The following is a 17551-nucleotide window of genomic DNA, read 5'->3' as shown; positions in this document are numbered from 1 at the left end:
CTATTGTAATCAACCTTTGGGATATGACAAGGTCAAGGATCATGATCACTACTGTGGTAGATATCGAGGTGCTGCTCACAACTCGTGTAATTTGAATGAAAAGAAAGCTATGTTTGTTCCAGTGTTTTTTCACAATCTCAGTAATTACGATTCTCACTTATTTATTAAAGAATTAATGACTAAGCTACCGAAGTACAAGAAACTGAAAATACTTGCCAAAACATCAGAGGAATACATCTCATTTCAGTTCGGTTGTTTCAGGTTTTTGGACTCGTACAGATTCCTGCAGTCCAGTTTAGACAACATAACCAAATCAATGTTGGATGATGATTTTAAAATTACCAGACAGCTGTTCCCAAATACCACTGACTTTAAGCTATTGAGGAAGAAGGGTTCAGTACCTTACTCTTTTTACACATCACATGAAAGCTACAATGTTACTTACCTAGAAAAGTCTATGTTTTTTGACGAATTGAAAAATGAAATGGCACCTGATTCTGCCTATGATGAGGCTAAGGTAATATGGGATCATTTCAAGATCAGGAATCACGGTGAGTTCATTGACCTCTACCTCAAAACTGATGTGATCCTTTTAGCTGATTTATTTGAGAAATTCAGGGATGTCAATTTGAACTACTTTCAGATAGATCCATGTCACTGTTACTCGGCACCAGGCCTAACCTGGCAAGCTGGTTTGAAGTACACAGGAATAAATCTAGAACTACTGACTGATACCAACATCTTACTTACTTTTGAGAAAGCAATACGAGGTGGAATTTCGGGTGTTATGGGAACAAGACATGTCAAGGCAGATGAACACAACAAACTACTCTACGTAGACGCAAATAATCTCTACGGCTGGTCCATGATGGAACCTCAACCCTATGGTAGTTTTGAAATGATAGATATTGATCCACTCGAGCTATGCTCTCAGGACAAAGTCCGACTTAACATGAATGTTATCAGTAAAGAGCAGATTATGGCAATTCCAAGTGATAGTGAAGTAGGCTACTTCTTAGAGGTTGATTTGGAGTATCCAGGAAATATTAAATTTAAGTCAAGGAACTTTCCATTCTGTCCCGAATCTCTCTTTATTGAAGATGATGAATTAAGTCCTTACCAGAGAGAGTTACTGGGCGATGATAAAAGATCAAATGTAGAGAAACTAATACTAACACAAAAGGATAAAACTAATTACATAGTGCATTACAGAATGCTACAATTTTACCTCAAGCACGGAATGGTACTTAAGAGGGTTCATTCAGTGATAAGCTTTAAACAATCAAAGTGGTTAGCACCATACATTGATTTTAACACTAAAAGACGTATGGATTCTAAGACTGATTTTGAGAAAGACTATTTTAAGCTCATGAATAATGCGTTCTACGGAAAGACTTGTGAGAATGTAAGGAACAGGGTTGAAATTGAATTTGTATCGGACGGGGAGAGAGCCAGGAATGTAATGGCCAATCCCAGGTTTTCATCGATATGCGTATTTGACGAACATAATGCTGCTATTAGCATGAGGAAAACATCAATGAAATTCAACAAACCAATCTACATAGGAGCTTCAGTACTTGAATTGTCTAAATTATTAATGTATGAATTCTATTATGAAGTTCTTCAACCGTACTTTGGTGAGAAAAATATTGAACTGCTGTATCTAGATACAGATTCCTTTGTACTTAACATTAATACTGATGACTTAACTAAAGATTTAAAGGAGTTGAGACACTATTTTGATTTCAGTAATTATCCAAAAGATCATACACTCTATGACACCAGTAAGAAGAAGGTACCAGGCTACTTTAAGGATGAGCTAGGAGGAGTAGAGATGACTGAATTCATTGCCCTGAGAAGTAAGATGTACGCTTACAGAACAAAAGATTACGATTCTAAGAAATTGAAGGGTATTGCCAAGAATGTAGTAAGGAGAAATATCTCATTTGATGACTATGTTGATTGTCTTGAAAAGAGTAGGTCATTTTACCACAAGATGAGACACTTAAGATCAGATAAACACCAAATCTATTTGGAAGAAGTTGACAAAAAAAGCCTCAGTCCTTTTGATGACAAGAGGTTCATACTTGAAGATGGAATAAGCACCTTACCATTTGGAATGTATTATGAAGGCTACATAGATTACAGCGATTCAAACTTCGCTTGAGTCCGACTTCGTCCTGAGAGCATAGCTCGAGTTGCAAAAATCATTATTCGGACTTTGTCCTAGTCGAGCTTTGACCTGAGAGCATAGCTCGATTAAACTAATGAATAGGGTGGTGCTGATGGTAGTGTTACTTGGTGAAATTCACCCCTAACACCAAAGTAATGATAATAGTGATAGTGATACACCACATTAGGATTAGGACTATTTAGTACGACTTCGTCTTGAGAGCATAGCTCGAGTCGGACTTTGTTCTCTGGACGTAGTCCGGGTCCTGTTTGATTTACTGAACTTTTAGTTTTTCTAGCATCTCTGTCTGTGCTAGTTTTTTTCCTTCTTCTAATAAAGTCTTCTTTAAAGACTCTACATCAACAGCAGAACTTGCCTCCCTTTGTTTTTTCCTAATGGCATTTTTCATCGAAATGTATTTCTCCTTCTCCTTGAGAATCAAAGTAAACTCATCTGTAGATATTTGAGAATCGGTTAAGGCTTTACTAACCAAATCATTGATTGTGTTCAGTTTTGAAATTGCCAACATTCTGATATTCTCATGTTTTTCAATTTTCTTAAGAATATTCTTTTTCTCCCAGCCTAAGGCTGATGAAATAATGGCACTACCTATTGTTACGCCACCCAAAGCTAAGCCTATCGGTGCCGTGATGACACCAGCTAGAGCGGAAACACCAACAGAGCCGGCTGCTACGCTAGTTAAATTAAGGAAATGGCTAATGCCAGTAATTACGCTAAATGCTTTTTTGTACTTTGAAAATATCTTTCTTCTAAATTCAATCTCGCTTTCTAAGAAACTCTTAACCTCACATATTTGTTGTAGTCTGAAAGCCTGAGGGTTACTTTCTGTATGCTTTTCAGACCTTTCATAGTTCAATTGACTTTCAGAGTTTAAATTACTTAAATCTGGATAAACCTTATTGTCTCCATCCATTTAATTAGTGGGAATAACTAGAATCAGTTGTTCTGTCATTTCTAGTGTTTAGTGTTGATCCTACAGACACTACAGGTTTTTGAAGTACATTAAATTTTAAAGGTTTTTCTGTCCCAGCAGGCACAGCAGGTTTTAAAGGTTTTTCGGGACCAGGCTCCAACTTTGACTCTACTTCTGCCTCTAATTCTCTATGAAATCGTTCTAATCTTTCTTTCCAATTACGTGGTCGTTTTGTGTAACCCCAAGTTCTATTCATTTAATTAAGTAAAATAAAATCAATTCACTGCAAAGAGTAAATTTCTTTCAAGTCTATTATTCAACTTAATCATCTCGTTTATGATTTCTGTCTGACTACATATGTTAATGTTCTGGTTCATTCTCATGTTATTATTTAAATTCGATAATCTATCAAGCAGAATCATATTTTCATCACGAAGATAATCCCCGAAATGCTGTGATATCACTATTTTCCAATCTGGTATTACATCCTGGTCTCGAAAGACAAACCAGTTTTCACTTCTCATCTTTACCATGAAATCCATTGACCTATCCAATTGATCCTTAAATAGTGTGTAGTCTACTTTAGCACTCTTCTGTCTGTTTTCTGTCTTTTCCATTGGTCTAATGTTAAACCAAGCAAAGCACAGTTCAGGTTCATCTTTGAATTCCTTGATTGGTAAGACATGATCCAACTCTTCTTCTACTATTCGAACTCTGTTCTCGGGACTTTGTCCTATTGGAGATAGACTCCTCTGGTACTCTAACCACTGTGAGAAGAAACTGTCTGTACATCCTAGATTGAATGATGAATTACCGGTCGGACTTCGTCCTGAGAGCAGAGCTCGATTACACTCTCCCTTAGAAATGCGGTTTAGACCAACTCTAATTTTGTGTCTGTCTCTATTACCATTTTGGTCAAGGTAATCCTTTTTGTAATATGAATTAAAACATGATCTGCAGTGACCTCTATTTCCGTCTTTCCCAAATTCACCATCACTTAGTAATTTAACTTCTCCACATTTACCACATTTCTTGGTTTTACTTGAACCACATTCTTTACAGTAATCAAGTAGTTTATTACGCCTGTTCTTTTCAAAATTAATTTCAGGTTTCTTTTCACAGCACTTAACACAATAAATTGTAGGTTGATTTTCCATGTTTTGATTCATCATATTATTCTGATTTATCATATTTTGATTTTCCATATTTTGATTTTCCATGTTTTGATTTAAGATAAACTGATTTATCATATTTTGATTTAACATAATCTGATTTATCATATTTTTATTTAACATATTATTTTGATGCAAATAATACAAAAACTTCTGAATATTCTGATTCATCATATTATCATAATTCATCATATTATTCTGATTCATCATACCATTTTGATTCATCATACCATTTTGATTATCAAATATTGCTCCATCCATTTCTTTATTTATTTAGTAGGACATTTTTTTTTTAATTACGTTTTTCGAACTTGTTCTTGTGACTTAAGTCACTTTAGAGACTTTATTTCATTTCAATGATTTGATATCAGAAACTGGTAACCATTCATTGAACTTATCACTGTAACCCTTCCACTTCACTAATCCGTATTTCTTGCCTTTACTGGTCTTGTACCTTAGGATTTTCTCGATCTTGTACTCTAGCTGGTCAGGATTAGGAACATAGCTCAATTCCTCTTCATAGAAATATCCTTGAATTTCTTCTTTGTGGTAATCCTCAAGCTGGTAGACGATAGGGTGAGTAAAGATGATCTGTTTGATTTGGAACACCTCCTCAGTGTAGTTGGGCATGTAACCTTTACCGAAAATGGACTTGTACTTTGAAATTCTTACACTGTCACCTACTTTGTACTTTGGATCACCAAATGTCTCTTTGAGGTGAAGACCGTAAAGATTGTACCACACTGTTCCTTCGTTTTCCATCTTTCTGGCGTCTACAGGTTTCATACCTATTGATGAGTGAAATGTGTTATTGTAGCCGCTGACCAGGTCATCCAGAACGTCAATCCACTTGTCAGTCTCCTTAGCGGTGAAATAACGCCACATTTTTTCTTTAAGGGTTCTATTGAATCTCTCTACTACTGCTGCCTTCTTATCAGATTTTGTGGAGAACCATTCTATGTCATTTTCTGTTAAGAGTTCCTTGAAGTGTTTGTTGTAAAATTCTTTACCGTCATCAAACTGGATTTTCGTTGGTTTTGCTTCCTCAAATATCACTTTAAATGCATCTCTGATTTCTTCTCCCCTCTTACTCTTAACTGCTAGAGCCCAAGAAAAACGACTAAATAGATCTATGACTGTTAAAATGAATCTGTTGCCTTTATTCTTACTCTCGAATTTCTGCATGTCAACCAGATCTGCTTGCATTGTTGATCGATGTACGATACCATTGTCTTCCTGAAGGTGAATTTCTTAATGGCCGGTTTGTGTAGTTGGTGAGTTGGTAGTGTTTCTAGAAATTCTTTCACTTCTTTTTGTTTAATAAGTTTTCCTGAGCTCTGCTCTCGTGACGAAGTCATATCTTCCTTGACCTGTTTCCAGATTTTACTCAAAGAACTGTAAGCCACGGGACTCTCGGGGTTGTAGTACAAATCCCTTAGATACTGCTGTGTGTCATCCTTTACATTCATTTAAATGAGTGAAGTATTTATTTACGAGCCACACAATATGTTAATTTCTGGTGTTACCAATTGTGGTAAGACATATTTTGCCCTTGACCTCTTAGAAAAGGAGTATCGGCACAAGTTCCAGAACATAGTCATTTTCTGTCCAACATATTTCAACAATAAGACATATGAAAGGAAATGGATTTACCAAGACAAGAACGTCTACATAGTTAATCCCGAAGCTGTGGCCAGTAATTTGGACCTTGTGCTTCAGTTTGCTACTCTGACCTTTGCTGGTTCTAACACATTATTCCTCATTGATGACTGTGCTAATTTGAGAGACACAAAAAAGAAGGTGTCCGAGTTATGTAATCTTGCCTTTTCCGGCAGGCACTACAATCTCACTGTTTGGTTACTAGTTCAGAAGTACAATTCAGTTGTTAAGGACTACAGAGAGAACATAAGAATTTTAGTATTATTTTTTAATAAGGATGAATCAGCCATGAAAGATGCCTTAGAAGAAAACAGTGTTATTCCTAAGGAGAAAAGACAGTACTACATAGAAGAACTTAAGATGAAAAAAGGATCAAAACTGATCATTAGACTACAACATCCATTTGGATTTACTCTTTCCCATCAAAAATCTTAGTCCCGCTTCTGATCATCAGGACTGTGTCCGATCATCAGGACTGTGTCCGATCAGTGGTCTTAGTCTTTCTAACCCTAGTAAAATAATAAATTATTAACCCTAAACCACTAAGTCCTAGGATAATCCATAGGTACTCGTATTTCTTCATTTCATCACTAGGTTGGTAGTAATCACTTAATTGTGGTCGCTGAGGTAGTACAATAGTTCTTTCTGGATGTAAATGATTGTAAACAGTAAGTGCTGAATCAGTATTGTTAAAATCAATAGAAGCGTCTCTTTCTCTCTTTAATTCAAGATTAACGAAGTCAATGGTACTTTTCCTATGCTCATCCCATTCTGTGGATGCTCTTTGCAATTGCTCTTGAGCTAAATTATGTCTCTTCATTTCAGTCTCATAGCCATTCTTGTCTAGTTTTTTAAAAAGGTAACCGGATCCAGTGAATGCTAATCCATTGATTATTGCAGATCCAAATAACATGCCAATGCCAGCCATTTAATTTCAACGAATTTTAATTTCAATGATGTGTCAGACTTTGTCCTGAGAGCATAGCTCGAGTTAATACCAATTGGTACTGTACATTATGACCATTAAGATCGATGATGTCACCTTTTTCATCAGTTAAGCGAATATTCAGCTTATTGAATCTTGGTTTACAGGGAATTGCTATTGGTTTCTCAAATGTGTAATCTATTAAATCCCCAAAATTAGCTTCCTTTATTGGTCTTGTGGTTAGCACATCAGATGCTTCACCATTACTTAATACACTATTAGATTCGATTATATCACAGTGAAAAACAAAATGGTTAATTGGTCTAAAATTGATGGGTTTCTCGCTTACAACATCATCCTTACTTTTATTGTCTAAAGGGTAAGGCCATTCTGATTTCATGCCAAATAATTCATTACTTTTACCAATAAAATAGATCTGATAATGCGCCTCATTTTTTCTCTTTAGGAAGTGTAAGATGGCCTTACCTGTTGGTTCTTCAAGGTCAAATCTGACAGCACCTCTACTCATACTATTTTCTTTCAACTTATCCGCAAATACTTTTGAAAAGCTCTGTAGGTCATAGAGACCATCTGGTAGCGTAATCTCTGCCACATCAAACCCCTTAACTTTGATTCGGTTATTCTCCCTGGCTGCACTTATGTTGTAGAATGTACAAGGTATTACTGCAAAAGTTAAAGTGATGCTACATGCATCTTGAATTTCAGTCTTGAGATTGACTGTTAAATCACTTGAACTCTGATCTGGATAGTCACTTGAATCTATGTTCATTACAGTAACCATTTACTTAAGCAAATTTTCGTTTTCAAATTTACCTTTTATCAAATAAGTAAATTATTCTTACTTCATAATATTTCTGGGTAGGATTCCTTGATCGTAAAGGTACTCTAATGTTCCATTACTAATAGCTACAGTTCCGCCCAGTTTAAGAATTTCCTCTAGGTTGGCCTGACTTGGGGGACCAATATTGATTCTCAAGAACCTTTTCAGTAACATAGAGTAACCAATTGTTGTTGATGCCAACAGTAAACTTTGATACAGTGTATTTATGATATCTTTCTTTCCTGGTGTATCCATTTAATTACTTAGAAAATCACTAGTAAAACTCATTTATCTAGTATTCAGTGTTGGAGTGAACTTTTGTTCTTGCAACACCTTAGTGTTGGAGTGAAGCAATCTGAGAATTCTGGATGTTTACCTGGGCGTCAGAAACCACGAATATGTGCATTTTGTATGGTCCCTTTCCAGATTTCTTTGTAATAGATAATTGAATACCATCTTTTGTGTTCTGGAGCTTCTTTCCTGATCCGTGTAGACGATTATCTTCAGAAGTTCTCAGGTCCAACCATAAACCATAGTGATTAGAATCACCATAGTAGTTCTCCATGGTCATGTTACAGTCATGAGTTTTCTTCAAATCTTCAGACATAAAATGTTTCTTGATCTCCTCCCATTGATCCATCATTCTCATTCCTTCTTGGAACACCTGATTGGCAACACCCTCTATTGTGATCTGCACTTTACTTATGTTAGGGTTTTCAAACTTCTCTGAATCTCTAGCTCCATCTACATAGTCAGACACAAATAGTAATAATAATCCTTTAATAGACATTCTTGGAAAGTTGATGTTCTCATTAATTAGTGTTTCATTAGCAGTAACATTGACTGTCTTAAAATGGTCTACCCAATCATAAAATATTGAGAATCCAGAGTTGTACTTGTTACTCAATTGACTAGCAATCATTTTGTTGGCTACGGTATCATATTCAAAACAAATATTCTCTAGTTTGTAGCCCATGCTAGCTGTGGTTGTGGTGACTATGATTTCCTCCTTTGGTGCTAAAGTTATTTCAATAATCACATCTTCTTGAATTGGAAACTTGTAAAATGGAGCATGATGATGGAATAGTTCAAAATCTAATGGTATTTTGTACTTCTTGTCAAACACTTTCTTTAAAGTCTTTTCATTAGCTGTTTCTCCAGTGACATCAGCTTCAGCGACTCCTGATCTTAATTCTCTAAGATTTTTTGACTGAATACCCTGAAAAACTCTATCATTTCTTTCTTCTTCTGTAAACCACAGATCTTTAAATGTAGAATAATGACTGTATTCGTCAAGGTCAAATATCTGCTCTGTTCCCCACTTAACCACCATCTTTGAAATCAGGTTTCTACCAAGATTATTTACAACACTATTTTTAGAATCACCAGAAATGGTTACATCAGCAGACAGATAAAGAGATTTAGGTACAAAGAATGTATTCTCTCGCAATGCCGGTATTCTAACATACAGTGTTTCTTTGGGGTTAGCAGATGAGGGGTTATGAGTAATGATATGATGCTGCCTCTCAGCTTTTAAACCAAGTGGAATCTTATGTGCCCTTTCGGTATTTAATAAATATCCTGTTGCCATTTTCTATTTATTTACTAGTAAAATTATGTACATGCAGTGAACAGTGCCAACATCATATATCAGGTAAAATGCACGGAAAAAAGCTATTGACGTGTACTTTCTGTTGGAATACAGTAAGTCATGATTACATTAACCCATTGAACTCTAGTATTCCCTCACCATTTCATTGACCATTTCATTGCAACGCTTCACTGGGAATCTAATGAATGATAGAATATATGTATTGTGGTGTCTGGTTCTTAGGGGTTTCTAAGCTAATTTGAGACAAAAAGGCCTGTAAGGGCTTTTGTCAAAATAGCTTAGAATTACCTACGTTCCTACCACCGCAATACATATATTCTGAGCTTCTCGTTTTTCTTCGGAATTTCGTGACTACTATCATTGCCTGAATCTCACTTTGCTTTACTAATGCAAGCGTTCGTAGATTTTCCTTCAGAGTTTCAATAAGGACTTTTTTGTTTTGGGGGGCTTGGAAAAAAAAGTGCTTCAGTTTTATGAGACAACCTGTAAAAACGGTCGGCGAGTGGCCTTACCATTTACGTCATTCCACATGCACACTCATCGACCAGTAGGCCCACAACACTTCGAATCAATAGGGCTGCGGTAATAAGTGGTTTAGCGTAACCGTGACAGCTCGGCTGAGCCGTCACCAGTTACCGACCGACTGCAAGGGCCAGCGAAGTCACTCATTGGTTACCTCTAGTGAATAGATTCGAGAGAAGAGGCCGGTGTAACATCTGTGGTTGTTTCCCATGTGTCAGTGTTTCCAAACAATAGGCAGCTAGAGAGACCACGACTTTTCAATAGGGGGGATACACAGAAAAACTTGTCAATCTATTTTTGAGCGTTCCCAAACAATGAGGGGAAACACTCAAAAACAGAAACACTCAAAAACATTACACCTGGTCGTGAATATCCCGAAGTGGTGTTATTTTCATGAATATACAGTGCATGTGTATACGAGTATAACCACGACTTCAAAAGTGAAATAAACATGGACACAAATACCAGAAACAAAATGTTTCACACACATTACAAAGTTAATTTTTCATAAATGATTTTAATAGAAAAACGATCAATGTGGGAAGACTTGGTTTCGGAAAAATATGCTATTTTGCTAAACCATTTTCACTCACGTGTAGCTGACTAGCCACATATAATGTTCTCTCTAAACCGTATGTGGACACGTCAATAGACCGCAAATTATGATGACCTTAACGTGGTCGGTCGCCGAAAACTCTCTAATATCAGCAGGTCGCGTTTGGATAAGTATACGTCACATCATCAACTGCCCCGAAAGTATGACGTCCCAGCCATTTCAGTCTAGTCAGTTCCGCCAATTTGATGACGCCCCGTCGAGCCAGCTGTGATCCTTTGATGTCAGTTATCACACGATAACTGAGGAAACTCAATTGATATATCTCAACGACATCTTTTTCGATCGTCTCATGTTACTCTGCAAGTTATTGAGGTCAACGCTATAGACCTTGGTTGATTCTTTGGTCACGGGATTACCAAACCATTGAACCATCTTGAACTGGAGGCGAGTTTGATTAAATGCAGGCAGTGGAATCCAATGATGTAAAACCAAGCCTCCAGCGCCCAGAGTCCAAAATCTAAGTCCAAACTTTACCAACTACCGGTGCGCTAGTGCCAATTTCCAGTCGAAATGTATTGTTATGCCACCAACGAATCTCAGCTGAGCAGTGGGTACTCGGGCCTCTTGTTATGCGAAGAATAAAGTCGAGCAACACAAATTGCATTGTTCCATTTTACGTGTTATTTCTTGCTCTTGCTTGGCCACAGCTAGGCATTTCTATCGAATGTGATCTACCAGATTACAGGTGTACATACTGTAGCTAACTGGGCTACCACTATCAAAAGAACGCGAACCTTTGTATGGGCGGTTATTACCGCAAATAAAGACAAACCAAAGCAAAGACACTTGTGTAGCATATCAAGGACACGTAGATTGATACTCCTATGTGTGCCACATCAACGACATCTAACGATGCGAAGTCAACAGACGGCGCCACCGTCTTGGGAAAAGTAAAAACGACATCGACAACTTCAGGTTTTTGTTGATATAAGCGACTAGCGGGAAAATGCACGTGTTGTTATGTCACTATTGCATCTATTCGTAGTAGACTGTCGTATTTTGAGATCCCCTTTCTTTTTAACATCATCAATCAAACTAGTATATCATAACCATGGATAGAGATAAGTTAGAAAACTGTGTCAACCTCCTTCAACTTTTTACTTTTCCCAAGACGGTGGCGCCGTCTGTTGACTTCGCATCGTTATCTTTGACGTGGTGTATGGTCCAGAGAGGTATTGCGGTCATGTCTTATCTGTGCTGTGTATGGCTCATGAAAACAACTGTCTATCCCAGGGAGGTTGCGGTCTAGTTTTATCTATGCTGTATCAAACAAAAACAAAAGCATTCCAGATGTCTTTGATGTGGCACACATAGGAGTATCAATCTACGTGTCCTTGATATGCTACACAAGTGTCTTTGCTTTGGTTTGTCTTTATTTGAGGTAATAACCGCCCATACTTTTGCTACTTTTATCATTGTACATTCTTTGGTATACAAGGCATTTGTAATTTGAAGGTCATTGAGGCCATAAGTACCACTCTGGCATCAAAATCATCTGCAATCAACGTTACATATATTTCTATATTTTTCATTTCACTTCAATAAGGTTTTTGAGGTTTCTGAAAATTAAGTGGCAATTTCAAGGGTGGGAGTCTGTTCTTTGTTTTCCAGAGAACAGCCTCCCAGGATTTAAAGGGGCATTCACCTCATTTTGAAGGACTTCTAATTGATTTCAGGTTCCAACCAAAATGGTAGTACCTATAGGTAACCCTTGAAATGGCCGCCGCATGTAATCCTTGAGAAAAGATGGCAGACGATCCTGCAAATGCCGACAATGCTCACAAATGTGTATCAGTCTAATTGCAACAAACTGAAGTTCTTAGTCAAAAATAGAATTGGTGTTGGAAGAAATTGATATGAGGATGTGAAAATGTGATCAATAATTAAGCGGTTTTTGTAGTTTACGCACACCCGGTGTGCAAGGGATAGTAGTATTAGGGCTGATAGTCCGTGTAACAATAGCCCGCATTGCTAAATGTTTTGGTTAGGGTTAGTGGTACAATAGATCATGCTGCTTAATTGGTCAAATACAATGCTACCGGACTATGACTCCAGGGGGACTATATCCGCTGTCACACCGGTCTAGTGTCTGGTCATTCTTTTTTACGCTACTTTAAGATAAAGTTACTCGGGCCTGGCGTGAGAGCGTTCGAGCTCAATTTATACTGTGCATGCGCTTCAAGGCGCAAGATCCGGTGCTTACCGAAGCGCGGCGATAGAAATCGAACACGCTAGAATGTTGGTGTGGTGTAGCTCCTGTTTACAACTTACCCAAAACTTTTAAATCCACAATCCCCGAATACTTGGTATAACGACACAAATATTTTCCCTTGTCCGCCCATTGGACATCCACTATTGTCAAATTATAAAACCAAATTGGGTCTGTAGTTTGTGGACATGTCACGACATATTTCTCTTCTATGTATGATTCACAATTGCTAGTTCTTGTTTCGAATGTTGGTGGTGATTGCCAGTGCACCGGCGCTACTTTATTTGAGTCATATTCCAGCTTACACCACAGACTGACGTTATGTCCTTGCTTCACTTCGTCTGGTTTTTGCTGTACTGTGATAATCTTCTTGGAGTAAGTACCAGTCAATGCTGAAAAGAAAATGAAGATTTACCGTATCTGGATCTATGAGATGACAAGCTGTGATGGTTACAGGGCGTTTGTTTTCCCTTAACGAGCATGTCGATCGCGAACAAAAACTCATGATCGTATTAATATTATCTATTAAGAATCATTCTGGTAAGCCGGGGGTTTTAACTCTTCAACCACCAGGCCCTGGCTCAACATTTGTCCCAGAGAACCAGCTACATACACACACGCATTAGCAACCGTGAAAACCCAATATTGGTTTCTGATGAGTTTACAATTAACGAAACCGTGCTAGTCTCGGAGAATTCCGCCACAAAATACACTGCGCACTTTCCCACCCGACCACATTTTGGCGGGACCAACCAACTGATGACGTCATTTGATCGCCAATGACGTCACAGTGCGTACGAGACTGCTAGTCGTCACATGACCTGACGTACTCCAACAGTAATTGCGGAAGACACCCAACTTGACTCTACGTCATTCTACGGTCAAACCTAGTCGCAGCAAGTCGATTTCAGTCCTTTGCCTCGTTCAAATTCTCTTAATATGTTCTATATAGCATCATTTCAGCATTTAGTAAATGTTCATATTAAAAACCGCCAGGCATTTGAAAAATATTGCAGGTTTAGACTAGGTACCACTTTTGGTGGCTAAAGCTAGAATATTAAAAGTGCACCCCCCTTTAGGTCGGGGCAGCGTAACGTTTTAACCGAGTACAATGGAGGGGAACCCCCCCCCCCTCCCAACCCCCATGTAGGGACCATCCATAGTTCCTTCCGACACATTTTTGTTTTGGTAATACATTGAACATTGTCCTTTATAGTGAGTGTAAGCCACTGTTATATATAATTCGGGGGGACAACCCCCCCCCGCAACCCCCATTTTGGCCTTGCGGCCAGGCAGATTTTGCTTATGAAACGCTGCTAAATACAAATTATTTTTCTAGTTATGTTGGCATTTTATATCGGGGGTGGTTAAAAAATGTCAATGAATTTAATATTTGAATATTTAGGGCCAACAGCCAACCAACGGCGATCAAATATGCGACTCCGAGGGAGCTACCTGGTGACGAGTGTGCGAGATGGTTGGTGACGAGAACAATAACTACCCCGCGAAATCGGCGCCATTTAAAATCAAAAGTGCGACAAAAAAAATTTCTTGGTATATGGATTGGATTGACCAAATAAGGAAAATATTTCCCCACGAGTATATCTCACGCGCCCCGTCCTAACAGGAGGCGTAATATCCGTACTTTGGTGAATTGAGATTGATGGAAGTCTTTATATGGAATGGAACGGAATAGTAAAGATAGAAGCTGAGACCATGCCGAGGTTGCTGAATGATGTTACCGTGTGTGTGGATGACAGATTTGGAATGCATGTAATGAATGTATTTGTGAGGTTCCGATTCGAACATTGGCAAGGATCTCGGATAGAAAGACATCATGAGGAAGCCGTATAGCTGCAATCATGTTTTTTGGTCATAAGCATGATTGAAATTTTAAAAAGTTCATGTGCATAGCAATTCATTTTTGAAATGACAGGCTTTCTTCAATTGTTGTTGATACATAGGTGCACTGTGCATACCAATGACTAACTGTGCATAACCCAACGAACGAAAACGAAGTGGTGAGCGCACGTTATGCTGTGGTGCACGACATACCTTTGACTGCTGGCACTTCAACCCTGAAAATGTTGACTCCAAATCTGCCTTGGTTGCAGAGTTACAGAGTTGCAGAGAAGGTTTACAGAGTTACAGCGTTACAGAGCTGCAAATAAGGACACAGGGTCCAAGGTAAATTGTCGTATTGTGAGGGATGTGATGCGCAACACACTTTTGACTGCTGAAGCATCACAGCTGAAATTATTGACCCCCAACCAGCCATAAGCCTCTTCGGGGATAATACCCCGCAATGCACACCGGGATTGAAAGGGGCACTACTAGCGCTCCACATGGCGTGTGGAGGAACTGCTACACTCCAAAAATTAAATAGTAAATCATTTACCATTTGAAGTTGTTAACGATACGTTTACCAATAAGTAGTTAACATAACTATTTTCATAGTTAGAGTAACTACTTGAAATCCAAACAGCATGAATACTTTTTTACCATTTCAAGTAGTAAAATCAGCCAACCAATCAGAATCACTGATTTTGTGAATTAACCACTTGAAGTAGTAAGCTTCGACCAATCAGAATGCGCACCCAGACAGCAGACGTCCAGCGTCGATCGCCGCCATTTTTAACCCGCTTCAAAAGCCAAACTTCGTTTTCGCTGATCTTTGAAATGGACGTCGAGGAAACGTTGGCCTCATGGGGGATGGGAGAACTAGTTAAAGTGTTCAAGGGTAAGATATAGCTTTTGTAGATATTCTTTTTTTCATGTTTCCGACAGCACAAAAGACATTTTTTTGACAATTTTGTAAAGGCCTAAGGCAAAAAAGAAAACGCGCACCATTCGAAACCTGTTTTTAGTTCTCTTTTTTCTTCAGTTCTCACGACGCATGCACAAAACATTTTTATCACCAGTTCGATAGGCCTGTACGCTGCTCTATTAATGAAGAATGCACTAAACTGGAAAAAGAAGAAGTTTGTAGGCGATGTGATAAGCAAAAGACAACTTAAAAAGGCCCGCGAAAGTGCGCGCCCGTCAGCGCTCTTGTGATAATGCGATGCGCGCCATGAAGCAAAGTGTCGCACTCTCGATTTAAGAACAGTTTCAAACAGTTTTATTCGATTTTAGTGCTAAATTTTATATGAACATTATTGAAAATTTGTTCCGAAGTATTAGTAGAGCATTCGCGCATTACATGCATTTAATGAGATACTCGTTAGTTTGAATATTCCCGCCGAAAAAGTTGACGCAAGTGTGAAGTATTTCCGAGAGGGTGCACTCGGATCGAGCTCAAAATCGATGGCGGAAGTCGCCGGGACTGTTGACGTTTTATACTGATCTAAAATGCGATCGATTTCGACCTCATTCTGCCAAATTTTCCTTTTCCAAATACTTGCGAGCAGAAATTGTTGTCTCATTATAGCAGAGTGTCAAATTCACGCATATTGCGTGAAATGTCTTGCTGAAAAATGCTTCGGACACAGACGCTTCATTCAGAACAGATGATGATTCATTCATTCATGATTTGCATGCACTGACCCACCACCTACAGTGTATAGGCTACAATACATGTACATACAGTAAATGCTCAGTTACCTCGGGATAGGCCTACTTCAGATCAACTTAGTTTTTGGTATAAAATGGGGCCCAGAGAGGGTATTCATGTAAAATGTGACACTGATTTTTTAGTGAATAGAAGTGTACAGGCCTATGGTTGATTGGTTTTCTGAAAGAGGACTTGAATGAGACGTGTCCTTTGCCAAGGCCTGGGTCTATTTCATACTATTGTAGGAGAAAAAGAATTAACCCTTTCTTGTTTTTTAGTGAAATTGGTTTCAGTCATTCAATACGCAGACCTCTGACCAGTGACAATGATTACAACTTTTATCCACCTTTTCGTGTTGTTTGTACGTTTGGTTGTCTGCATGGATATGCCTAATGATGGTGAGGGTGATATGGAAGGTCATCGTCCTGGTACGTCTAGGCGACTCCATGGCTACCCTGTGGAGGCACGTCTACGGCATGCATTAGACTGTCAGCATGCTATTGAACATGGTCAGGTTTTGAATGTCGCAGAGTATGCAAGGAGGCATAGATTGGCCAATTCAACTTTGCGCGGATGGATATAGGACATTGACCACCTCATGGACCAGGCAGAACACAATGCTCACAGTCGAAGGGTGCGCATTGATCATGATGGATTATGGCCTGAGGTTGAAGATGCCGTGCACCAGTCATTTCTTGAGAGGAGGCAGAGAGCTCTGCCTGTATCCAGGTCTGATCTTCGCCAGGATGCTGTTGTAGCCTTTGAAAATTGGTGGGGTGAGCTTCCTGTCGAAAGACAGGATGAAATGAGGCACCAGCGCCCTGAAAGAGTGAACTTTGTTGCTAGTGATGGGTGGTTGTCAAGGTTCATGGCCAGAAAGTGCATCACGTTTCGTCGAAAGACCAAGGATACTGCCACATTACCACGTGATGCTGAGGAGAGGGTGGCTAGATTTCAAGAGGAGGTACGGACTACTGTTCAGGAAAATAACGTCCACACTATTTTTAACTTTAATGAAACTTTTACCCAACTTGATTTTCCGCCAATGTATACTGCTGCAACAAAGGGGTCAAAGAACATTGATGTGCGGACATCGAGGGGAACCCAAAACTGGGTTGTACGGTTGGACTTACAATTGGGTCAAATGGAGAGAAAGCTCCAGCTCATGTCGTTTTCAGGGAACCCAGTTTTGTTAGGGAAATCAGAGCCCTGCATGACATACCAGAAAATGTAAGGGTAACGTCTTCAAGGTCTGGGTGGGAGAATGCAGGAACACTGCAGCACTGGCAGGAAGAAATCTTTTTTCCCTTTGTTGGAGACTTTAATCCAAATGAA

General features: G+C 38.8%; 1 protein-coding gene across 1 annotated transcript in view; it reads right to left on the bottom strand.

The window, feature by feature from the left end:
* LOC135502097 (ankyrin repeat domain-containing protein 50-like) overlaps positions 1 to 17551 on the bottom strand; it is a 357552-nt gene that overhangs the window by 311614 nt on the left and 28387 nt on the right. The window contains exon 2 of the mRNA XM_064794655.1: positions 12726 to 13055. Within this exon, the coding sequence (XP_064650725.1) occupies positions 12726 to 13055 (330 nt within the window). The remainder of the gene's footprint in view (positions 1 to 12725; positions 13056 to 17551) is intronic.

This window comes from Lineus longissimus, chromosome 18 (genome assembly GCF_910592395.1).
Source record: "Lineus longissimus chromosome 18, tnLinLong1.2, whole genome shotgun sequence".
Classification (NCBI taxonomy): Eukaryota; Metazoa; Nemertea; class Pilidiophora; order Heteronemertea; family Lineidae; genus Lineus; species Lineus longissimus.
This window is presented reverse-complemented; position numbering and strand designations above follow the sequence as displayed.